This window comes from Phyllobates terribilis, unplaced genomic scaffold (genome assembly GCF_046119375.1).
Source record: "Phyllobates terribilis strain yellow unplaced genomic scaffold, ASM4611937v1 Scaffold_7__3_contigs__length_470593459, whole genome shotgun sequence".
In the NCBI taxonomy this organism is placed as follows: domain Eukaryota; kingdom Metazoa; phylum Chordata; class Amphibia; order Anura; family Dendrobatidae; genus Phyllobates; species Phyllobates terribilis.
This window is the reverse complement of record NW_027362767.1, coordinates 77,755,107-77,780,556: the sequence shown is the minus strand read 5'-3', so window position 1 is coordinate 77,780,556 and position 25,450 is coordinate 77,755,107. Positions and strand designations below refer to the sequence as shown.

General features: G+C 43.2%; 1 protein-coding gene across 3 annotated transcripts in view; it reads right to left on the bottom strand.

Moving 5' to 3' along the window:
* Nucleotides 1–9,271: 9,271 nt before the first annotated feature.
* The window catches only part of LOC141153736 (cytosolic phospholipase A2 delta-like), a 60,624-nt gene continuing 44,445 nt past the window's right edge, over nucleotides 9,272–25,450 (bottom strand). For 2 of the 3 annotated variants that reach the window (XM_073638832.1, XM_073638833.1), the window contains 5 exons: nucleotides 24,993–25,100; nucleotides 22,034–22,237; nucleotides 12,609–12,775; nucleotides 11,147–11,333; nucleotides 9,273–10,151 (listed from right to left, as the gene is read on the bottom strand). In XM_073638832.1, the coding sequence (XP_073494933.1) occupies nucleotides 9,937–10,151; nucleotides 11,147–11,333; nucleotides 12,609–12,775; nucleotides 22,034–22,237; nucleotides 24,993–25,100 (881 nt within the window). In that variant the 3' untranslated portion in view covers nucleotides 9,273–9,936. Of the gene's footprint in view, nucleotides 10,152–11,146; nucleotides 11,334–12,608; nucleotides 12,776–22,033; nucleotides 22,238–24,992; nucleotides 25,101–25,450 lie in introns of all 3 variants that reach the window. The other variant, XM_073638831.1, reaches the window with a different exon arrangement.

Genomic DNA, 25,450 nt, shown 5'->3' with positions numbered 1-25,450 from the left:
GATCTTTGAAACTATGGGCAGCAACTAACAGAATGCATTTCTCCCAGTTAAAAACCAAAGTCCTACATCTGGGCAAGAAAAATGAAAAAATCATTTACAGAATGTGAGGAATAGAGCTAAGCAACAGTACATGTGAAAAAGACTTGGGTATACTAAATAGATTACAGACTGCACATGAGTCAACAGTGTGATGCAACAGCAAAAACGGCAAAAACAATTCTGGGATGTATAAAGAGAAGCATAGAGTCTAGATCATGTGAAGTAATTATCCCCCTCTACTACTGTTTGGTCAGACCTCATCTGGAATACTGTGTCCAGTTCTGGGCACGACATCTTAAAAAAAAGACATGAAAAAGCAGGAGCAAGTTCAGAGAAGAGCGACCAGGATGGTGAGCGGACTGCAAACTATGTCCTATGAGGAATGGTTAGAGGATTTGGAAATATTTTAGCTTGCAAAGGGGAAGACTGAGAGGAGACTTAATAGCGGTCTACAAGTATCTCAAGGGATGTCACGGTGTAGAGGAATTATCCTTATTCCAATTTGCACATGGAAACATGAGAAGTAATGGGATGAAACTGAAAGGGAGAAGATTCATATTAGAAATTAGAAAACACTTTTTGACAGTTAGGGTGATCAATGAGTGTAACAGGCTGCCACGAAAGGTGGTGAGATCTCCTTCAATGGAAGTCTTCACACAGAGGCTGGACAGACATCTGAGATGGTTTAGTGAATCCTGCATTGAGCAGGACACGAGCACCCTGGAGGTCCCTTCCAACTCTAACATTCTGTTTGAATGCATGTATGTATATACAATGTATGTATGTACATATATGTGCCATTCTATCTGAAAGTATGTATGACTGCCTACATGTACTGTATGTATACATGTCTGCTTGCAAGTATGTGTACATATACACATACACATTAGAAAATAAAAAACAATATTTTCTCTAAATAAATAATGTTTACTAAAGTAATATAACATAACAGTCAAGGAATGTTACATTACACAAGACACAAATGTAATGTCTATTTTACCTTTACACGCATGCTGGGGCTACACTGCGACTTTGCCCACAAAACAGGTCTCATGACCAAAGATCGCTATGTGTTGCTACAATACAAGTGAATTGTGTCTCAATGCTGTTGAACTGCAACAACAAGCAAGGCATAGAAAGAAAAAAAATCTGACCCAATATTACTTTTTTTTAGCAACTACCTTGGTGCAGTAACCACTGCGTTGCAATTGGACTCCATTAACTTGAGCGATCTTTAGACGTGCAACCTAAGATGACGCATAGCTCTAACCCAATTGTCGCTGGTAGAGTGAAGCTTTGGTCCAAGATCTACTCAAGCCCTTCATTAAAGCCAGACCAGAAGTTGACACTTCTGTGACTGACATCCTAGGCGTCTCGCGCATGTACCAGTCCCAGCTACGTCATGACGTCACAGAGCCAAGTAAGAGGTGCTCAAGATGTCGGACCAGGACAGAGGGAATCTTCACTCAAGTCTAGTTACTATCCTAGCGTATTGCTAGATAGTAATAATAATAATGCAATTCTAATACATACATCCATTGGCTTTCTAGATAAGAGTGATCTCTGACAGCTAATTTATTTTATATTTGGAAGTCGTAAAGCTCTGCTTGGCTTTTTTTTTGTGGTTTGTAGCATTTTATGGTTCACACCATTCACAGAGTATACGTGAAATCCAACCCAACAGTATACTGATTTAGACTGCAACCAAATATACATAAGACATCAATCATCCATCCATTATTAAAATAGCACAATAGTTAAAAATATCTAAAAAAGAAAAAAACAAATCTTTTCAGCTAAACAATGCAAACACTGACTTTACTTTGAATTGTAAATGACCACAACATATTGCACAGCTATGTTTGCAGAAATAGATCATCATATGATTATAATGAGAATGGTCTGCCAGTATCTGCAGGAGGCAATTTAGTTAAAAGAGTATTTCTATCTCCAAGATCCCATCCTAATATGTAATTGGAGGTATTTGCTAATAATATTATTATTTTTACACCTATTGGAAATGAAGTATAGTTCTTCTGATTCACTATGTCTCTTTCCTCATGTGCGGGCATTGCAGGACCTTAGATATCCATGGTTACGACCACTAGCAACTAGCTAACTGTCACTATGAGTGGTCATAATCATGGATATCTAAGGTCCTGCAATGCCTGCTTACCAGGGGAAAGAGACATAGTGAATCAAAAGAACTATACTACATTTCTATTTGGAAGTATTTGCTAATATTATTATTCTTACACCTCATACATATTAGGATAGGATCTTGGAGATGGGAATACCAAAGGGGTTGTCCACTTTCAAGCAATATTGGTCTCCGGGTGCAGTTTGGTATAAAAAACAAACCAGGGTCCACTATTGAGTCTTCACCGCTGCTCGTGATGTCTGGCATTGGCGCTGATGTCGCCTCGATAGCAAATCAGTGAGTTCAACGGATCTACCAGTGTGAACAGAATGCCTCAGTTGCAGAGCTCCCCATGGCTGTCAACATAACGTCAGAACTGAAGACAGAAGCAGACAGAAGCAGCAGCAGAGATTCACCATTGGACCCTGAGTAAAGTAGTTTTTTTTTATACAAAACTGCACCCTGGAACCAATATATTCTGAAAATAGAATTACCGGTAATTCGGTTTCTAAGACCCTCCACGACAGCACCACCTGGAGGTTGCCTCCCCATCCTAATTAGGGACAGGAAACACAAGAGGTTAAATAGCCGCTCCCCTACATTATCCCCAGTGTTTTCAAAGGACCACACAAGATGAATGCTTCAATAACATTTTATTAACACTAAGGAGTATTTCTCATAAGAAAGGGAGGGAATTACCCGTGCTGTCGTGGAGGGTCTTAGAAACCGAATTACCGGTAAGACTAATTCTATTTTGTCCAATCCCCTCCACGACAGCACCACCTGGAGCAATACCAAAGAATGAATTTTAGGGAGGGACAACCGCCTGAAGAACTTTCCTTCCAAATGCTAGATCTCTGCTAAACATTATAGATTGGATGTAATGTCAAATAAAGGTATGGACGGATGACCATGTAGCCGCCCTGCAAATCTGCTCGACGGAGCGCTAGCCTTTTCAGCCCAGGAGACAGACATAGCTCTAGTGGAATGAGCTTTCAAGGATTCTGGAGGAAGTAAATCTTGATTTTTGTATGCCTCACAAATCGTTTTTTTAATCCAATTTGCCAGCGAGTTTTTGGAGATTTTCTTCCCTTTGTTGGGGCCTCCATATTGCACAAATAGGTTCTGATCCTTTCTCCAGGACTCAGTCTGACTTAAGTAGAAGATGATAGTCTAGTGGAACTCCTCTTCCCTGCTATTTGATGGATTCTGACAAAAGGATGGAAGGGTTATAGGCTGAGGCATATGGAATTCAGATGAAACTTTGGGAAGAAATGAAGTCTCCAACTGGAGGATGATTCTGTCTTCCAAAACACGAAAGTAAGGCTCTCTGATGGAAAGTGCTTGAATTTCCCCCACTCTCCTGGCTGTAGTCAGGGCTATCAACAATGCTGCTTTCCATGACAGCTTGTCTATTTAAGACTCAGATATTGGCTCGAAAGGTTGCATGGTAAGACCTTTAAGAACCGTATTGAGATCCCAAGGAGGAACATTTCTTGCTCTCGTCGAGTTCATTTGTGATGCAGCCGTCATGAATCTCCTAATCCATCTGTTTTGGGCCAAGTCAGTATCAAAATAGGAGCTTAGGGCCGAGATCTGGACCTTAAGAGAGCCTGGTCTTAATCCTTTAGACAGACCGTTTTGCAAAAAATCCAGAATCTTATGACGCGCCCCCTGGGCCTGTGTCGTGCGTGCACGTGTGTGCGGGGGAATACCCGGAGCCGGATCGCTGGGGGTTGTAGTCTCCGTGGCGTTGACCCGGTCCGTGCCCAGGGTGGTCAAATCAGTGGCAGTCTTAATAGTGTTATATTGTCCGACTACGCCACCCGTGGATTGCGGTCAGTGCGGACCGCCGCTGCAAGGCAGACCGCTGGGGCTGATGGTATATGCAGCTTAGGTAGTGTGACTCCCCACGGGAAGAGTGCAGCCCCAGGGCAGTTAGTGTGAATGGTGGGGGTGATAGTGCAGATAGTCCCAATACCAATAGTGCCGGAGGAGCAAGAAGTCACAGACAACGTGTTGCAATCCAATGTCCTTTACTCACAGTTTGTATTCTCCAGGTCACTCTCGCGAAGCAGTGACCACCCGAGCCGTGCTGCGTCCACCAGGCAGGGGACTCGGTCAACTACCAGGTCTTTCTGGAGTATGTCTCAAAGCTCCTTTCCATCCTTCCTCGGGCTCGTGCCCCACCAGTGACCAAGCTTATGTCCAGCTCCTGCGGGCCTTCTCTCGGGAGGGCTACGTGCCCAAGTCCCTGACCCTATATGGTATGCCTTCCTATCAAGGTGTAGCGAGGGGTCGCACCAAGGGCTGGTCACGACCTCCGGTTCTTGGCTGAAGATGATTTGCTTCCACCAATCTGGGATCCGGTACCCTGTTCTGCCAACCCGTCACCCGCTGTCTCCTGGGTCCTTAGGGTTCTCTCTTCCTTCTCGTTCCTGAGCCTTTCTGTTTCACTTGTTACTTCTGTTCTGGTCTTGTTTCCTTTCCTTTCCTGTCTTTTCTGCTTGCTCTGGCCTGACAGGCTAGACCCGCCTCCGGAGCAGAGCTCCACAGAGGCCCTGCTCTGTCACTTCCTCTCTCAGACTGAACACTGTTCTAAGATGGTGCCCACCTTTTATACCTCCCTCTGACCATGAGCCCAGGTGACTAGCAACCAATGGGCTCCTACCTATGCTCAGAAACCAACCCCTATCTGCCCCTACAGCACTGGGTGTTCCACCCCCCTCCCCACTCCAGCCAGGGACAGATGCTGTCGTGCCTGCACTTCTGTCTAGTGGGAGCACCGTTGAGCTGTCCCTCGGAAATGGGGTGTGTGTGCTGTATGCAGCCTACTGAGCCTTGATCCATACTCCATCCTTACCCGGGAGTGGGATATCACACCTCTGGATGAGGTGCAATACCTCTGTAGCGACCAAGTCCTCGGGGCGCTACACTTACATATATTCGGCTGAAAGGGATCTAGTGTATGAGGGTCATACCACAGCTTGAAAGCCTTCCAGATCTTTCCATAAATGGAGTTCGTGACCTCCTTCCTGCTTTTCTGCAGTGTATGGATCACCTCCTCTGAAAAGCCTCTGGCTTTCAGGATGGTGGCTTCAGAAGCCAGGCTGCTAAGGAGAGATTTTGAGGGGTCGGTAGATCGGAACCCGATGCAAAAGATCGTGTATCTGAGGAAGAATCGACGGATCTGCCACCTTCAAACTGTTCAATATTCCGAACCATGCCCTTTTGGGCCACATCGGAGCTATGAGGATTGTTTTTACCCTTTCGGCCCTGATTTTTTGTAAAGTCCTTGGTAACAATGGAATTGGGGGAAACGCATATGCGAGTCTGACATTCCAAGGATGAGCAAAAGCGTCTATCCCCGCTGCCAGATCCTTTGGGTCCAGGGAGAAAAAGGTTTTTACTTTTGCATTCTCGTGGTTTGTGAACAGATCTACTTCTGGATTTCCGCATCTGTACAACCATGTGGAATATCTTCCAGTTCAGACTCCATTCCCCTGGATGAATTTCCCTTCTGCTTAATAAATCTGCCTGATAATTGTCGGAGCCCTTCAGATGCAGAGCCGACAGGGATAGGAGATGAAGCTCTTCCCAGCGAAAGATCCTTGCTGAGATTAACTGCAGGTTTCTGTTCCTTGTGCTTCCCTGATGTCTCAGGTGGGCTATCGTTGTCATATTGTCCGAGTATATTCTGACATGCGACCCCTGGAGTAGGGACTCGGCTGCCAGAAAGGTCTCTTCCACCGCTTTCCATTTTCTTAAGTTTGAGGACTGATCCACAATTTCTTGAGACCAAATTCCCTGAAAGGCCACCTGGGACACTACGGCTCCCCATCCCCTCTTGCTGGCGTCTGTCTTGACTGACACAAATGGATGCTGAAACCATACTGTTACCTTTTCCAGATTTCTCGGACAAAGCCACCATCTTAAAGATACTTTCACCTGCTCTGGTAGATGAAGATGAATCCTGCTGGTGAGGGAACTTAGAGATCTGTCCCAGTGGGAAAGGATGAAGCTCTAGAGAACCCTTGTATGTGCTTGAGCCCAAGGTACCGCTTGAATAGAGGAGGTCATGGTCCCCAGGACGGACATGGCGAATCTTATTGTACCTTGTTCTGGTTCATTAGTGCACAGACTTTTGACCTCAGCTGAATTTGCTTTTGCCTTGGCAAAAACGAGGCCTGCTGCTGGGAATCTAGAAGAATCCCCAAAAAGGTCTTCGTGGTGGAGGGAAGTAGATCTGACTTGTCGCGATTTATCAGCCATCCCAATGATTCCATAGTATGAAGAGCCATCTGGAGGTGCTCCTTAAATATTGGGACTGAGGGAGCTATTATTAAAAAATCGTCCAAATATGGAACGATACTGATATCCCGTCTTCTTACAAAGGCCACCACTTCCGCCATGAGCTTCGTGAACAAGCGGGGAGCCGACGAAATCCTGAAGGGAAGCACGTTGAACTGAAAATTATGTATTCTTTGATTTTGACTTACAGCAAATCTGAGGAACTTCCTGTAAGAAGGATGAATTGGCACATGATAGTACGCCTCTTGCAGGTCTATTGTTGCCATCACAAAATCTTCCCCAATCAGTGGAATTGTGGACTTTAAAGATTCCATCATGAACCTTCTGTATTTTACATATTGGTTGAGACGTTTCAGATTGAAAATTATCCTGTAGGCACCTGATGCCTCTTTTAACAAGAATATTCAAGAATAGTGACCTTCTCCTCGTTCTCTGCCAGGAACTTTTGATATTACTCCTGCGTTTTGTAAATCCTGAAGATCTGATATTAGGACTTTCTGCAATCTTTTGGAAGACAAGACTGTTATCTCTACTCTTCTTGGTGGGTAAGCAGCAAAGTCGATTTTGACTCCTGTTTCCACTATCTCCAGTATCTTTCTGTCTGTTGATATTAGCCGCCACTGTGGAAGGAAACTTGCAATCCTGCCTCCCACCTTCCTGGCGTCATTGTCTGTCTTGTCTTGAGTTTTGAAAAATATTCTTCCCTCTTCCACCTTTGGGGTAAGACCAGCGACAGGATTTTCCTTTGCCTCTATAGTGAAACGATTGCTGTTGGTGTTGCTGAGATGGAAGAAATGACCTATTCCTAAAGTTTTATGGTACTTTTGGCTCTGGTAAAGATTTTTTCTTGTCCGAAGCTTTTTCTAATAGCTCATCCAAGGCCGAACCAAACATATATTCTCCTTTAAACGAGATGGAACAAAGCTTTGATTTTCACACATTATCTCCGCTACACATCTTCAGCCATAAAGCCCTTCTCGTGGAATTGGATAGTACTTCCGATTTTGCTGCAATTCTAACAGACTCTGCGGAGGCATCCGCTAAGAATCCTGTGGCTTTCTGCAGTAGGGGAAGAGATGCAAGAAGGTCCTCCCTAGAAGTAACTTTCCAGAAATGCTCCTCTAATTGCTGTAACCAGAGAAACATGGATCGTGCTACACAAGTCGAGGCGATATTTGTCCTCAGGGAAGCTGCAGATGTTTCCCATATCTTCCTCAACAGGCTGTCCATCTTCCTCTCCATTGGATCCTTTAGTTGGAAGGAATCTTCAAATGGAAGGGTCGTCTTTTTCGCCACCCTCGCAACTTGAACATCTACTTTTGGAATCTCTGACCATGCTTTAGTCATACTCTCATCTATCAGGAATGTACATTCATTTCTCCAGCAATATTTATCCTTTTTTCCAGAAACTCCCATTCATCCATGATGAGACTACGGATATTGTCGTGCATTGGGAACACTAGCTTTTTCTTCGACTTCAAGCCCCCAAACATCTCATCCTGGATTGTATGGATTTCCTTCTCTTTCTCCAACTGCATAGTGTCCCTCACTTGCAATAACAACTCTTCCATATTTTCAGATGAAAAATAGTACTTTTTGTCCTCCTCACTTCCCTGATCTGCACTCAGGTCACCCTCTTCAAACTCTTCCATAGAAATATTTTCCTCTGAGTCTGAAGTATCCCTGACTGGATACTTCCTCTTTTTAGCCGGGGGAGGACCCTCAGACCTTGCTTGCTGGAAGGACTGTGAGAAGGAAGCTAGTGAGGACTGTATTTCCTGCCGGACCATTCCCCTAACTTCTTCCATAAGGGACGGCTGTTCCTCTTTCACAATATTCTCCATACATCTCTGGCACAGGGGTTTCTTATGGCCTGAGGTAAGCTTTTTTTCTACAAATGGCACATTTGCGTATTGTAGTACTTTCACCCACTTTCAGTGCAGGATCCTCGTCTCCCTAAAATTAGAAGGGAAGATGTATTTAAACTTTTTGGATCCTGCTCAATAGAGTGGGGAATAACGTATCCCAGGAGTACTTACTGGGGCTGGGTTTGCGCCGGGCTCTGAAGATGCAGGCTTTGAGACAACACCTGCCATAGATACAGACATTTTCTGTCCTACCTTATCGGTGTCTTCTCATCTGGGCCTCTTAAAGAAGGAACCGAGATCCAGCGCCGACTCCCACCAATCAGGTGGAAGTTTTCCTCCATTTTAGGGAAAAACTGCAGTTTCAAATTTCCCGCCGCGGCACCATGCGTTCCACTGTGGAACGCAAACCGGAAGTGACGTCGCCGGCCGAATACCGCGTACTTCCGGTGCGTCCTGCATGCGCGCCGGACGCTGCCATGGAGGACAGAGGACAATCCACAGGCTGGGGCGCTACAGGAGACCCCCAGCCCACCACCCACTCAGCTTTACCCGAAGGCACAGGAGAGTGGGGAGGTCCAGATCCGGAGGGAATGGGAGCTAACAGGGGAGGAAGGCCAGAGGCGCTCAATCCCTGCAGCCCGGCTCAGGTATGTTATTAGGGCACAGCTGGCCAGCCACAGCTACCCTAAGAACCTCTTCATCCCATAGGGACAGGAAAACACTGGGGATAGTATAGGGGAAGGGCTATTTAACCTCTTGTGTTTCCTGTCCCTAATTAGGATGTGGAGGCAACCTCCAGGTGGTGCTGTCGTGGAGGGGATTGGAGAAAAAAAGGACAATCCCTTTAAGTCTTTCAACAAATATTTTTATGTTGATTAAGAATATAACACCACCTATAAATTAACCTAGGACACATAGGAAAAAAAACACCGTTAATAGAGTAGACAGTGAAGATTGTTATAAATTAATCACTTGTTTGCATGTACAAACAGATATTTAATTTGTCAAATTTTACGGGTCCAAAAAATACACATATGAACAGTTTATCAACAAAGGTAGTAACATTTTATTTAAAAAAAAAAATACAAAAAACATTTCTTTATAGTATATGTTCACATGGGGCAGACTAGCTGCAGATGTTCCAGAACAGGAAATATGCAGTATTTACCAGCAAAGTCAATGAGATTTTACAAAAAATAAAATATCCTCATGTTAATTGACCCATTCTGTTACTTTTTAATCTGCAGCAATTTATTCTGTTGATTTCACTCCTTGTAGTGAATAAGGTGAAATCTGCGGGTATCTCATATATATATTGCTGCAGATTTGCAGCAACACCCAAAGCATTTTTTTCCCCCATGTGGATCTAACATTATACACACTTTCCCAGATTCAAAACCTATCGTCTCTCTACAGGCGTACAGCGTTTTCCGCCAGTCCCATAGACTTCAGAATGGACCAACTCGGCTGCCACTCCATATAAACAGGATACAGGAACCCAATTCTCAGGATCTGTGGATAACTCGAAATCTTGGGGATCTTTGGAAAACTACAAGTAACCTTCATTTACTGCATTTCCTAAACTCTGGGCTTACATGTCTGCTTGCATGTAATGGCCTCATGCAATGCTTGCAGGATTATATTCTCGTTATTCTCCACATTGTACTCTGTGAGATTGATCAGTTTGTAAAACTCTTCCGTACTGTACGTTGGGTTAAGCAGCCTGTAAGGCGACCTGCCATCCAACTGAACTATTCCTTCTTCTTTTTCTTGATCGGTTAGCCGTTTAACCCCTGTGAAAAAAATAAAAGTAGATATTCCAATACTTATGGGAATTTCCTCCACTGGGGAGTGGCTGGGTACTGCAGATCCACTATTCATTTGAATTTCGATAAATGTGCAGCAGCCAGATGATAAATAGTTGATGGTAGCTGTGCACAGAGATAAGCTGAAAAATGGGGGTGCCGAAACCCGGGCTGATCCGATTTTCATTACCTATCTAAATAATAGGTCATCAATGTAAAAGTAGTTGAGCAATCCTTTTAAAGGGAATCTGTCAGTAGATTTTTGCTATGTAATTTTTGAGCAGCATAAAGTAGACCCTGATTCCAGCAATGTGTCACTTACTGGTCTGCTTGTTACAGTTTCAATAAAATCAATGTTTTGTCAACAAGAGATTATCATTACAAGTCTAGTTGTCTTGTGTCATGTAGTCCTCCTGCTCTGTGTAACTCCACCCCCCGACCCTGATTGGCAGCTTTCTGCCTATGCACAGTGTACACAAAAAGCTGCCAATCCATGGTGTGGGCAGGGTTACACAGAACAGGAGGACTACACGGCATGAGACAACTAGTCCTCTAATCATCTCCTGCTAATAAAACACTGATTTTACTGAAACTGCCTGAAGTGATACATCACTGGAATCATGCTATTCTCAGGTTACATAGCAAAAATTTACTGACTGATTTCTTTTAAGCTCCATGTTTTTTCAACATTAAGTAGGGTTGTCCAGTAACACCTTGTCCCTCTCTATATCACTCCAAAATGGTAAAACCCTTGTGAAACTAAACCATTTAGGCAAGCAGTCTCTGGGCCTGCTTCACTTTACTGGGACATTATAGATTGTAGCTGTTAAAGAATAGGACTCTTCCTAAGACAAATAACCGGAGACTCGTTTGATATGAGGCTTCCTACATCTGATTTAGCTAATGAACCAGCTGTACACCTTTTTTTTTTTTTTTTTCAAGGAATATCACAGATATGTATTCATGGAGCCAAAGTCACTTACCTGGGTGTTTAAATTGCTTGAATGTGTCATTTACTAGAGGAAAATGCACAATAGTGGGACACTTGGGGTTTCCACAGCTCTGGAAGACGTAACACTCCTTTGGATTCGCTTTGTCCTCCTCACACACTTCTACATTTGGAAAGCAGAGATTCTGATCCCTGCAGTACTCCTTGGTCCGTTGCACAGACTGAAATGAAAGGAATTTGAAGTCTATATAATAATAAAGAAATGCTGGTCACATACTATTCATCATGTCAGCTACATGCTTCTGTCATTTCTTATTGAAATTGCCAAGGCCCTTCTCACACTGCATTCTTGCCCACATCTGGGCTTGCGTCCAAAACCCCCCGCAAAATCGGATTCAGGCGTATTCACTGACGGGGCCATAGACTATAATTGTGCTGGCAGTGCTACGTGCGCTCTGACGTGCATAATTTTTGGGCGTATAAGTATTCTGGAGACGGACACTCAGATGTAGTAGAGAGTGTCCGAGTGTCAGCCTCCAGTAAGCGTATACGCCCAAAAATAATGCACAACAGAGCGCACATAAACTGTCGGCACCATTATAGTCTATGTCCCCGTTGGCGCATATGCACATATCCCATTTTCGGGGGGTTCGGACGCAAGAACCAATGGGACCAATGAACGTGGGCAAGAACGCAATGTGAAAGCCACCCTAATGCTCCCACTCTTCAGATGAAGACTCCACTTTTCCAATAGGTCATGTACTAGATGATGCCCAATGTGGTTATATGGGAAATTACAACCACCAGATTTTATAAGAAAAGGGCAGCTGTAGACTGCTGGCATGCATCTGAAAATAACATTATGTGCAAGTTGCCCTTGTTTAAAATGTTTTTATCTTTTGACAGAACACGTAAGTGGGCTGCGCTGCTGGAGTAAATAAATTCTTCAGAGATGATGATAAGGAAAAGGTTTTTTATTCCCAACGCGTTTCAACGCCGTACCAACGTTTTTTTCAAATGAAAAAAACAACGCCGTACTTGAAAAAGATGCCGGTACAGAGTTGAAACGCATTGTGAATAAAAAGCCTTTTCCTCATCATCATCTCTGAAGAATTCAGTTACTACAGCAGTGCAGACCACATACGTGTTCATCCAACTTTATCCAAGATCTACTGCAGGATTTATCCACCATCCATGGGGCGGCTGCAGCTGTTTTTTTCATGCCTACATAGGAGTTGTGCCTGTCACAATTCCAACAGGTGAGCGTAACCAGCGCTCTCCTACTATCCCTCTTTAGGGTATCACCATATTGTGCGCTCTGTTCCCCATATTTAGATTTACATATCTTTTGACAGAGGTGCCTTAAATAGGAATTATCTAATGTGAGATAAACAAAAGTTAGAGTCCCCAGCATAGGGACAATCTGGATTCTACGGGTCTACAATACTACAGTAAGGATTTTACTAGCAATTGAACGTTTGCCCTTCTCTACTTACTTTAAACCTGTCTGATAATCCATAGTCAAATGACAGTAGAATGTCAACTTTGCGGTCTTCCCGGAGCAGAGGAGGAAAGCTGGCATTAATGTAGTATGCACTGTCTACAAGGCAAAGCTCTTCAGCAGACGGTGTCAGATAGTTTGGAGAGTTATCCAGTTCTGTATCTAAATAGCAGAGTAAACTCCATTAAAGTCAAATCGGCAACACACTTTAATATTCCGGCCTATCCATCGCCCCTTTGAAGAAGCTACGGCGAAACATGCATAGGGCACAAAGGTATAGCATCATGTGTTATTATACAATAAATATTTATGATCTATTATATAGTTAATGTGGAGATGGATAACACATATGATCCAGTTGGCTTATGCATTATTACCATTGTCTTGTTTTATTAGTCACCGCCTGAGGGTGTCCTACTGACTTCTCACCCACATTTATATATATATCTTTATACTTTCCCTACAAGTCAATATCGACCCTTTAACGAGCCTTGTAATATGAATTAGGATAAAAGCCAAATCAGAATCTCAATTTGCAGACAGTGTTTTGGGGTGTTGCCCCTCATCAGTGCAAAGTATGAGATCTGATTTGGCTAGGTGAGAGGCTGAGACTGGTATCTAAGCTTTTTATCAAGACAAACAGTATTCTTAGATTATTAGAACAGAACTCTGCTCAGGATGAAGAAAACTGATGTGATACAACAGAACACAACAAATAAATGATTACAGAGATTATTTGACATCATCATAATGGAACAATGCATTACTTAGAAAAAAAACTAAACATACAAAATACTGGGAGCAAAGACAAACATGATGAAACAACACACGTAGATACATAGAGACTATTGTGTCCTATCATAACAGAACTTTGCACAGGAATTTAAGGGTATCTCCATCTTGTAAATGTATGGCATACGTCAACTTTGTTCTGCAGGCTGATATAATATCCAGTTATATATATATATATATATATATATATATATATATATATATATATATACACACACACATATATATACACACATACATATATATATATATACAGTGCCTACAAGTAGTATTCAACCCCCTGCAGAATTAACTTGGCATTGTGACATTTGTACTGTAGATCAGCCTGGAAGTGGGAAATGCACTGCAGCAACTTTTGTTTTTTTTTTTTGTTTTTTTAAAAAAACGTTAAAAGTTAATTCAGAGTGTCATTTATTATTCAACCCCTCAAACCACAAGAATTCTGTTTGGTCCCCCTAAAGTATTAAGAAGTAGTTCAGGCACCAAGAATAATGAGCTTCACATGTGTGGATTAAAGATCTCTTTTGCCAGCCTTTTCTGACTATTTAAGACCCTCCCCAAACTTCTGAACAGCACTCAGACATGGTCAACATGGGAAAGACAAAGGAGCATTCCAAGGCCATCAGAGACAAGATCGTGGAGGGTCACAAGGCTGGCAAGGGGTACAAAACCCTTTCCAAGGAGTTGGGCCTACCTGTCTCCATTGTTGGGAGCATCATCCGTAAGTGGAAGGCTTATGGAACTACTGTTAGCCTTCCACGGCCTGGACAGCCTTTGAAAGTGTCCTCCCGTGCCGAGGCCAGGCTTGTCCGAAGAGTCAAGGCTAACCCAAGGACAACAAGGAAGGAGCTCCGGGAAGATCTCATGGCAGTGGGGATATTGGTTTCAGTCAATACCATAAGTAACGTACTCCACCGCAATGGTCTCCGTTCCAGACAAGCCCGTAAGGTACCTTTACTTTCAAAGCGTCATGTCAAGGCTCATCTACAGTTTGCTCATGATCACTTGGAGGACTCTGAGACAGACTGGTTCAAGGTTCTATGGTCTGATGAGACCAAGATCGAGATCTTTGGTGCCAACCACACACGTGACGTTTGGAGACTGGATGGCACTGCATACGACCCCAAGAATACCATCCCTACAGTCAAGCATGGTGGTGGCAGCATCATGCTGTGGGGCTGTTTCTCTGCCAAGGGGCCTGGCCATCTGGTCAGCATCCATGGGAAGATGGATAGCACGGCTTACCTGGAGATTTTGGCCAAGAACCTCCGCTCCTCCATCAAGGATCTTAAGATGGGTCGTAATTTCATCTTCCAACAAGACAACGACCCAAAGCACACAGCCAAGAAAACCAAGGCCTGGTTCAAGAGGGAAAAAGTCAAGGTGTTGGAGTGGCCTAGTCAGTCTCCTGACCTTAACCCAATTGAAAACTTGTGGAAGGAGCTCAAGAATAAAGTCCACATGAGACACCCAAAGAACATAGATAACTTGGAGAAGATCTGCATGGAGGAGTGGGCCAAGATAACTCCACAGACCTGTGCCGGCCTGATCAGGTCTTATAAAAGATGATTATTAGCTGTAATTGCAAACAAGGGTTATTCCACAAAATATTAAACATAGGGGTTGAATAATAATTGACCCACACTTTTATGTTTAAAATTTAATAAAATTCAACTGAGCAACATAACTTTTTGGTTTGTAAGATTTATGCTTCTGTTCATAAAACCTACTCTCGTTTGCAGTTTGAAGGCTCTAACTTATTTGCATCTTATCAAACCAGCTAAATCTGCAGGGGGTTGAATACTACTTGTAGGCACTGTATATATATATAAAAAATTGAGAGTGGTGGGGTTTGCCATTTTGTAAGACTCATAATTTATTCATTTTTCGATGGACATATTTTTTGCAGGACAAGCTATAGTTTTCATTAGTGCCATTTTTGAGTACAAACAACTTTTTAATCACTTTTTATTTTAACCCCTCCACACCCGAGCCTGTTTTCACCTTTGTGACCAGGCCAAATTTTACAATTCTGACCACTGTCACTTTATGAGGTAATAACTCTGGAACGCTTCAGCGGATCCCACTGATTCTGAGAATGCTTTATCGTGACATATTGTACTTCATCATATTGGTAAAATTTCTTTGATACGACTTGTGCTTATTTGTGAAAAAATTGGAAATTTGGCGAAAATTTAGCAAATTTTGCAATTTTCAAACTTTGAGTTTTCATGCCCTTAAATCAGAGAGATATGTCACACAGAAATAGTAAATAAATAACATTTCCCATATGTCTACTTCACATCAGCACAATTTTGGAACCAATTTTTTTTTTTGCTAGGAAGTTATAAGGGTTAAAAGTTGACCAGCGATTTCTAATTTTTACAACAAAATTTACAAAAACATTGTTTTAGGGTCCCCATTACATTTGAAGTGACTTTGAGGTGCCTTTATGACAGAAAATACCCCAAAGTGACACTATTCTAAAAACTACACCCCTCAAGGTGCTCAAAACCACATTCAAGAAGTTTATTAACCCATCAGGTGCTTCACAGGAACTGAAGCAACGCGGAGGAAAAAATGAACATTTAACTTTTTTCACAAAAATTTACCTTAGACCCTATTTTTTTTTTATTTTCGCAAGGGTAACAGGAAAAAATTGACCACAAAATTTGTTGTGCAATTTCTGCTGAGCACACTGATAGCCCATATGTGGTGCAAAACCACTTTTTGGACACATGGCACGGCTTGGAAGGTAGGGAGCGCCATTTGACTTTTGGAATGCAAAATTGGCTGGAATCGATAGTGGACGCCATGTTGCGTTTGGAGAGCCCCTGATGTGCCTAAACAGTGGAAACTCCCAACAAGTGACCTCATTTTGGAAACTAGACCCCCAAGGAACTTATCTAGATGTGTGGCGAGCACCTTCAACCCCCAGGGGATTCACAGAATTTTATAATGTTGAGATGTGAAAATAAAAAATCACGTTTTTAACTCAAAACTGCTATTTTAGCCTCACATTTTTAATTTTCACAAGGGCAGCAAGAAAAAATGGACCCCAAAATTTGTTGTGCAATTTCTCCTGAGCACGCCGATACCCCATATGTGGTTGGAAACTGAATTTTAGCCACAAATCTCAGAAGAGAAGAAGTACCAAATTGGAGAGAAGATTTCGCTGGAATGGTTTCTGGGTGACATGTCACATTGTCAGAGCCCCTGAGGTGCCAGAACAGCAGAACCCCGCCAAAAGTGACTGCAATTTACAATCTACTCCTTTGTATGAATTCATCTAGAGGTGGGAAGATAGGTAGATAGGTAAATGGTCACTACACCCATAGATGAATTCCCAGAGGGGTGTCATTTCCAAAATGGGGTCACTTCAGGGTGGATTCTGCTGTTCAGAGCTGCTAAGTGCCAGAACAGCAGAATCCCTCCTGAAGTGACCCCATTTTGGAAAGGACACCCCTCTGAGAATTCATCTATGGGTTTAGTGACCATTTTAACTCCATGGATGATTTTCAGAAACAAGCACGCTGTTAAATATTAATTATCGATATTAATTTTTTATTCTGCAGCCATACATTGCCCATAAATTGCATAGATTGCACGTGGACCATTTTAGCTGACATCGCAATGTGCTATTCTTGTATTTTTAGCTCGGTGTAAGTTAGTATCATAAGTAGAACAGCAGCTGGTATGACCAGCCTATATAACCCATACATGAAGGGGGGCTAGTCGCTCTTTCCATTCTACATTACACAGCTCAGTCCAAGGATCTACGCTGGCTGAGGAAACAGCTGCCGATGTAGGCCCAAGAAGACACATGGTGTCATCCTGACACACGTGCTGGACACAGACAGACGCAACCTACCATTCAGGATCCCAGGAAAAGATGGGTGAATCTCAACTATGAAGCTAATTATGGACAAATGGACAATCAATTTGCAACTATTTTACCCATGTTATGTAACTACTGCAATTGTTGTTTTTAAGGACAATCCAAGAATACATCGCTACATTTTTTATAAGAATATCGTGATATGTATTCTTTAATCAATCGCATCTGATAAGAATTCCCCTATAAAAATATAGGTAAATAAATACTTTTTTTTTTACACACGCAGTGGAAGGTTTAGATTCTGGAGAACATCCTCTCCTACCCCTGGAAATTGTTAAGTGAGCTCTACTCGAATGTGTCATTCACTAAATGAACCAAATCTTTGAATGACAAATTGGGATACATTTTTACAGTTTAAAAAACTGGTTCTGTGTGGAAGATTTTAAAGCAGTCAGTGACGCATAAGGCTGGCAATGATGGGCATTGTGGGCAATAGTAGCGGGTATCACACCTCATTCCTCTCTTAGTACATACACGGCATCTTTTCTGGGGGTTCCTTCTTGTTTCTGTTGCTGGAATGAGTCCCATAAAATGTCGCTCAGTGAGTCTTCTCACATACACAGATTCTATTGGATGAGCAGGGCTAACATTTTCAATTACCTTTTCTTGATAATCAAGAAAAGTATCTGAATTTCCTGCTTTTTTGAATAACACAAAATAATTGCATGTGGCTACCCAAAACAAATAACTAACTTTTTATACCAGGTATAGGACTTTCTTGATACCTGGTATGCCCATATGGCTGTAGAACCTGGTCTGTAAGGTCCACACCCCCCATGTGTTTGTTGTAGTCAAGGATTGGCACAGGTTTTGCTTTGGAGTAGTGGATCCTAGTTCTACAGTGGCCCTTGTGGCATCTGTATGGATCAAGCTGAGGACAAAAATATCCTTCTTATCCCTATACTTGAGGGCAAGCAGCTCTCCGTTGCGTACAGCCCTTGACTGCCCCTTTTGGAACTTTTGGTTGACCAATGGTTGTGGAAACCCCTGACGGTTTTTACGGATGGTCCCACAAGCCCCGATGTTGTGTTCAACCAGACTTTTAAGTAGGGGTATACTGGTGTAAAAATTGCCCACATAAAGATTGTAGCCTTTTTGTAAAATTGTACTTATCAGCTCCCAAACAATTTTCCAGATGTCCCCAGATGAGTAGGGCATCCTGGTGGGTTTAGTTGGCTATCTTTCCCCTCATATATGCGAAAAGCGGATGTGTATCCGGTTGAACTTTCACACATTTTATAGAGCTTTATTCCGAACCTTGCCCTCTTAGATGGGATAAATTTCTTGAGATGCAGTCTTCCTTTGAATTATACAAGTGACTCATCTAAAGAAATGTTTTGCATTGGGGTGTAGAGCCTTAAGAATTTTTTTGTCAAATCTTCAATGATGGGTCTGATTTTATATAACCTGTCATGTTCTGGGGCATTTCTGGGCAGGCATTGACTATTGTCGTTAAAATGCCAAAACCTCATGAGCATTTCATAACGGGTCCTAGGCAGAACGACTGAAAACATAGGGGTGGCTTGAACAGGGCGGTTGGACCGGTAGGATCGAATGCTCGGTTTTTAACAAGCCCCATGGCAAATGTAAGTCCTAAAAAATGTTTTATTTCCAGGACATTAGTTGGTGTCCATAAATTTGCCCTAGCATGATAGGATCGCGGATTTTGGCTGATGAATTGGTACTCGTATAAATTTGTTTGCACAACAATATGCTCTAGCAAGCTGTCTGAAAAAAAACAAATTAAAAAAATTAATTGGTCCAAAATCTTCCACCTCCACATTTATACCAGGAGTGGCGTTGAAATCAGGGCTGAATGGAGCAGCAGAATCCGAAGCCTCCCATCTGGGAAATGCTAGATCATGTGGCAAAGCCCCTTGTACACTTGCATGTGGCAATTCACTAGTAGCAGGGACAGTGCTTGTACTGGGCAGTGTTCCCTGATTTGGAGACGTTTCTCCAGTAGCGCTATTTGCCCCTTGTTATACTGGTCCTTGTGTTTGAGGATGGACCAGAATCACTGCTCATTTCTGAGCTCTCACTGTCGCCGCTACTAAAGCCCTCAAAATCCACATCTCCATCTGATATTGTACTTTCGTCACTGACAGAATATAACAGAGAATACGCCTCCTCTGCAGTATAAGTCTGACGGGCCATTTTATAAAAACATTTTATTGTTTTTATATTTTTTGATGAGGCTAACTGACGAGACTCACTGACGAGACTGACTAGACTAACTGACGAGACTGACGAGACTAACTGACGAGACTGACAAGACTAACTGACGAGACTGATGGCTAACCCTAAGGCTAACCCTAAGCCTAGGCTAACCCTAACCCTAAGGCTAACCCTAACCCCAACCCTAGGCTATCCCTAATCTCAGGCTAACCCTAAGGATAACCCTAAGGATAACCCTAACCCTAAGGATAACCCTAATCCTAGGCTGTAACAGAGGGTCCCCCCTCAGCCTGTTTTCATGGACCATACTGGACTCAGGCCTATACTAGCATTGTCTGTCCTGCATCTGGTGGGGGCCTGTGTGTCTTTGTTCCTCTCTGCATGGGGCTTCCCTTAAATACACAAGTCTGCAGACCGGCTGGAGACTGGAGTTCTAGATGATTCCTCAATCTTCGAGTTACCTGAAGTACATGTTTAAAGGGGGTGGGGTGATTGTATCTCTGCCCAACCTGGGGGCTAATCCCAAGAGAAGGAGAACAATAAGACACATGTTTTTTAGTTAGTTGAGGCTGTGCTGTGTGAAAGGCGAGGACCTGTGCTGAGGCCAGATCCTAGTGCCATGTAAGGACTATTGGAGATCCGTTGGACTATTGGACATTGGAGATCAGTTGTCATGTGGGATTGTGATGTTTTGCCACCCTGCTGGATTTGATGACTTAGTCTGAGACTGTTGTTGCATTGTACTTTGTGTTGGATTACCATGTGGCGCCCCCGGATTTGTCCCTTTCTGTGTTACTGACTGAACTACAGCTAAGTTTGGTGTTATATTCTCCCAGTCTCAATAAAAGTTGTTGGATTCTTCATCGACCTGCTGTCTCTGCCTGCGCCGTCTCACACCCCGTCACAATCCTAACCCTAAGACTAACCCTAACTCTAGGCAAACCCTGTGGATCGCGGCATCTAGAAGACTGGATCAGGTCCCCATGATGTTAACCCGTTCCTATCAGGTCCCCATGATGTCACATGTCAGAGCTGTCAATCTGCACCAGAACCACAGCGCTTGCAGGACCCCAGGGGTACTGAACGCTGCGGGACCGCCGACAGTTTATAAACGTCTGCGTGCACAGAGCCCAGGCAGCGCAGACGTTTATGTACAGTGGGCGGTCGGGTAGCGCTAATGTCTATGTTAGGCTGTATGAGCAAAATCCAGCAAGTCTGTTATTTTGTTGTATTCTTTTTTTACTTACAGTGTGCATCCCACAGGATAAATAATGTATAATATCATAGTATTGGTCAGTTCATTATATCTTTGTTTTTTTTTACATTTCACTACTTAACAATGAAATCACTTAATGAAATATCTATATTTTTTGCATCATGTTCTGAAAGATAATGTTTTCATTCATATATTTGTGCAATTTGTGTATTTGTATAACTTTTTGATCACTTTTGTTTTTGTTTTTTTCTGAGGCGACATGAACAAAAACAGCAATTCTGTTTTACATTTTTTTGCGGTGTTCACCATGTGGGATATACACATGATAATGCCCCGTCTCATGCTGCACATAACACATCTGCATCTCTGGCTGCTATGGGCATAAAAGGGGACAAACTTATGGTGTGGCACCCATGCTCCCCTGACCTCAACCCCATTGAGAACCTCTGGAGCATCATCAAAAGGAGTGTCTATGATGGCGGGAGGCAGTTCACATCTAAGCAACAGCTCTGGGAGGGTATTCTGTCCTCATGCAAAACAATTAAAGCAGAAACCATCCAAAACTTGACAAATTCAATGGACGAGAGAGTTCAGAAGCTCCTTTCGAACAAGGGGTCCTATGTGCAAATGTAACATCACCTAGAATAAAGTTTTGAGTTGAAAACTGTTTGAGTTCAGTTTGTAATAACCTGCTAATGCTTATAATTTCAAAAATGACCATTTTTTGTTCTTTATTAAAATGAAAAGGTTGAAAACTCTGCTGTGCATAATAATTTGGAACATGCATTTTGAGTGCAGTTTGAGTTTATTTTTTAAAAAATATACTGTTATCATAGGCAGATTGTACAAAAACCTTTCAATTGTACTCTAATAGTTATTTGACTGGAAAATTACAATGACTGCAATTCATATAGGTAATTTGGGAAAATCTGAGAAAATATTATTTGCATAATAATTTGGAACACTGTGTAATATAGGGCCCAATTCAGCAAAAAGTTTTATGCCGAAATTCTGGGGTTAAAAGCTTTGAAAAGTTGCAAAGTTTGATGAACCCACCAATAATAATAAGAAGGTAAAAAAAAATGTAATTGTCTGACCATCACACATATATTTGCACTGATATAGAAGAGTTGTGCCAAGGTCTGTGGGCACAGGATTTCAGTTTGACTTTTATCCTTCACAATAAATGACATTACAAACAGGGGTGTAGTAACACAAGTAGTGATGGAGTAACCGGCTGACCCCTGCTCCCTTGTAAGATTTAGGTCTGATGGGACTATACGCAGCAGTTTACTTCTGGATACATTCTCAGTAGAAGGAAATATCATTCACTTACCATCAAATGTAGAGAATCCTTCATGTGTGGAATACTCTTTATGCATCTGCAATCCTTTCGTGAAATTGTGATGCTCCCCGTCAAGAGGACGACTAGTTAAAATGTCTCTGATTGTACGGTTGAATTTACTTGTTGGTTCAACAAGACGTGTGCTCTGTCCTGGCGATGATAACCTCCTCTTCCTCAAGGTTTCTTCATCATCATCTGTTAGAACAACAACAAAAAAACTAAACACATTGTACAGTTTTCTCTTTATTTACAGTCAGTATGATGGATAAATTAAGTATGTAGATTGTTGCTTCTTGCAAAGGGAATACATTCAACATTATCTTTTATTTCTTTGAAACGTATTTCCAATAAGCTGCTTTAGGCCCTCGAAAACACTGACAATTTTCATTTTAATTTTTGTTTTCCTCCTACCATAACCATTATATTTTTCCATCTGTCTATGCCGTAAGAGGCCTTGTTTTTTTGTGAAACAAATTGTAGTTGAATTTGAAAGACTCCCCCATATAATCGACTACAAAAATGTCAATACACCACAAAATTGCTGTTGTTTTTATGACTTTATGGTAAAAGTTAGCTGATAATTTTGTTCTACGGGTCAGTGTGGTTATGGTGACCATATATATATTTACTACTACAAAGAAAAGAAATGTGTCTTCAGTCGCCATAAATTAATTATTTATCTATCTATCTGTTGCTAGACTTGTATTAGGGCTAGTTTTTTGCATATTGTGTTGCAGTTTTTATAGTTCTATTTTTGGTGTCCATACGGCTTTTCTACATTCCATTTTTTTTTTTTTAGAGGGGAAGTGATGTGACCAAAAACAGTGATTCTACCATTTTGATTTTCACCACAAGACAAATATTGTGACATTTTACATATTTTATTAGTTCTAGCATTTACACGCATGACAATATCAAAATAGGTTTTATTTTTTTTAGATTTTAATATATATTGACATATATCATTTTTTTTATATATTTTTCAAAGTATTTCAATTTTTTTTATTAACCCCCCTCCAACCTCTTAAATGCTGCTGTCACCATTGACAGGGACATTTAAAGGATTAAACTTCAGGAGTTGCTCTCAGTAAAACACAGCCAGCGCCAGCGCTGTATGGACCGGCCTCAGCTCCAGAGAGCCAGCACCCCTGGCGTATGGACTGGCCTCAGCTCCAGAGAGCCAGCACCGGTGCTGTATGGACCGGCCTCAGCTCCAGAGAGCCAGCACCGGTGCTGTATGGACCGGCCTCAGCTCCAGAGAGCCATCACCGGCGCTGTATGAACTGGCCTCAGCGCCAGAGAGCCATCACCGGCGCTGTATGGACTGGCCTCAGCTCCAGAGAGCAAGCACCTGCGCTGTATGGACTGGCCTCAGCTCCAGAGAGCCAGCACCGGCACTGTATGGACTGGCCTCAGCTCCAGAGAGCGAGCACCGGCGCTGTATGGACTGGCCTCAGCTCCAGAGAGTGAGCACCGGTGCTGTATGGACTGGCCTCAGCTCCAGAGAGCAAGCACCGGCACTGTATGGACTGGCCTCAGCTCCAGAGAGCTAGCACCGATGCTGTATGGACCAGCCTCAGCTCCAGAGAGCTAGCACCGACGCTGTATGGACCGGCCTCAGCTCCAGAGAGCCATCACCGGCGCTGTATGGACTGGCCTCAGTTCCAGAGAGCGAGCACCGGCGCTGTATGGACTGGCCTCAGCTCCAGAGAGCCAGCATCGGCACTGTATGGACTGGCCTCAGCTCCAGAGAGCGAGCACCGGCAGTGTATGGACTGGCCTCAGCTCCAGAGAGCCAGCACCGGCACTGTATGGACTGGCCTCAGCTCCAAAGAGCTAGCATCGACGCTGTATGGACCGGCCTCAGCTCCAGAGAGCCATCACTGGCGCTGTATGGACTGGCCTCAGCTCCAGAGAGTCAGCACCGGCGCCGTATGGACCGGCCTCAGCTCCAGAGAGCCAGCACCGGCGCTGTATGGACCGGCCTCAGCTCCAGAGAGCCAGCACCGGCGCTGTATGGACCAGCCTCAGCTCCAGAGAGCTAGCACCGACGCTGTATGGACCGGCCTCAGCTCCAGAGAGCCATCACTGGCGCTGTATGGACTGGCCTCAGCTCCAGAGAGCCAGCACCGGCGCTGTATGGACCGGCCTCAGCTCCAGAGAGCTAGCACCGACGCTGTATGGACCGGCCTCAGCTCCAGAGAGCCAGCACCGGCTCTGTATGGATCGGCCTCAGCTCCAGAGAGCTAGCACCGACGCTGTATGGACCGGCCTCAGCTCCAGAGAGCCATCACTGGCGCTGTATGGACTGGCCTCAGCTCCAGAGAGCGAGCACCGGCGCTGTATGGACCGGCCTCAGCTCCAGAGAGCCATCACTGGCGCTGTATGGACTGGCCTCAGCTCCAGAGAGCAAGCACCAGCGCTGTATGGACCGGCCTCAGCTCCAGAGAGTCAGCACCGGCGCTGTATGGACCGGCCTCAGCTCCAGAGAGCCAGCACCGGCGCTGTATGGACCGGCCTCAGCTCCAGAGAGCCAGCACCGATGCTGTATGGACGGCCTCAGCTCCTGAACTTGCTGTATACTGTAGGTGCACACGCCTGCCAGAAAGCATATGGCGGATGTTGCGAAGGGGTATAAGGCATTTTATGACCAAACCAGGCCTTTACACTTTGCTAATGAGTGAGTGTGGGGTGTACAGATGGGTGCCCCATTCATGTTGCAAGACTTTATAATGGGTCGAAAACTAACCGAAAGGGAACAACACACAATTAAAAAATAAAAAAAAATGGAAAAGTTGCATATACAGAACTCAACAGCAATACTTTGTGAGGCCATAAGCGCAGTGGCAGAGCTAAACATAGACTACATATAAAGAGATTATTAACCAATTAATTCAGTGTGATCAGAAAACAAATTGAATGCTTATTTTATAGAAAAGCACATACTCACCCAGCTCGTGCACAGCATCCCTGGTAAATCTGTGCCAGAAATTTTCAGAGCTCACAGCTGCATACCAGGCATCCATCAGGTTTATTGAAAAGATGTTACTCCATAATCCTGAGCAAAGAGAGGAAGAAACAAAGCATTACAGCAGTGCACATCAACTAAGGCCCTATTCACATGTGTCATATACATATTCTAGACTTTTTTTAAATTATTATACTCTATGAGCTTTTTAAGATGATTATTTTTTTGTTTGTTTTATCTTCTCTTAGTGGATTACAGGCATGCAAAAAAAGATATCTGACTTATCAAATTTATGAATCAAACTTGCCAATTCGAGTAAATGGGTCCATAAAAAAAACATGGATGCCATCTGATTTGAAATAGAGCACTGTCCATTTTTTCACTGACTAATGCTGGGTGATACTTGTAAAACTTCAGTAATTTTTTTTTTTCATTTGAGA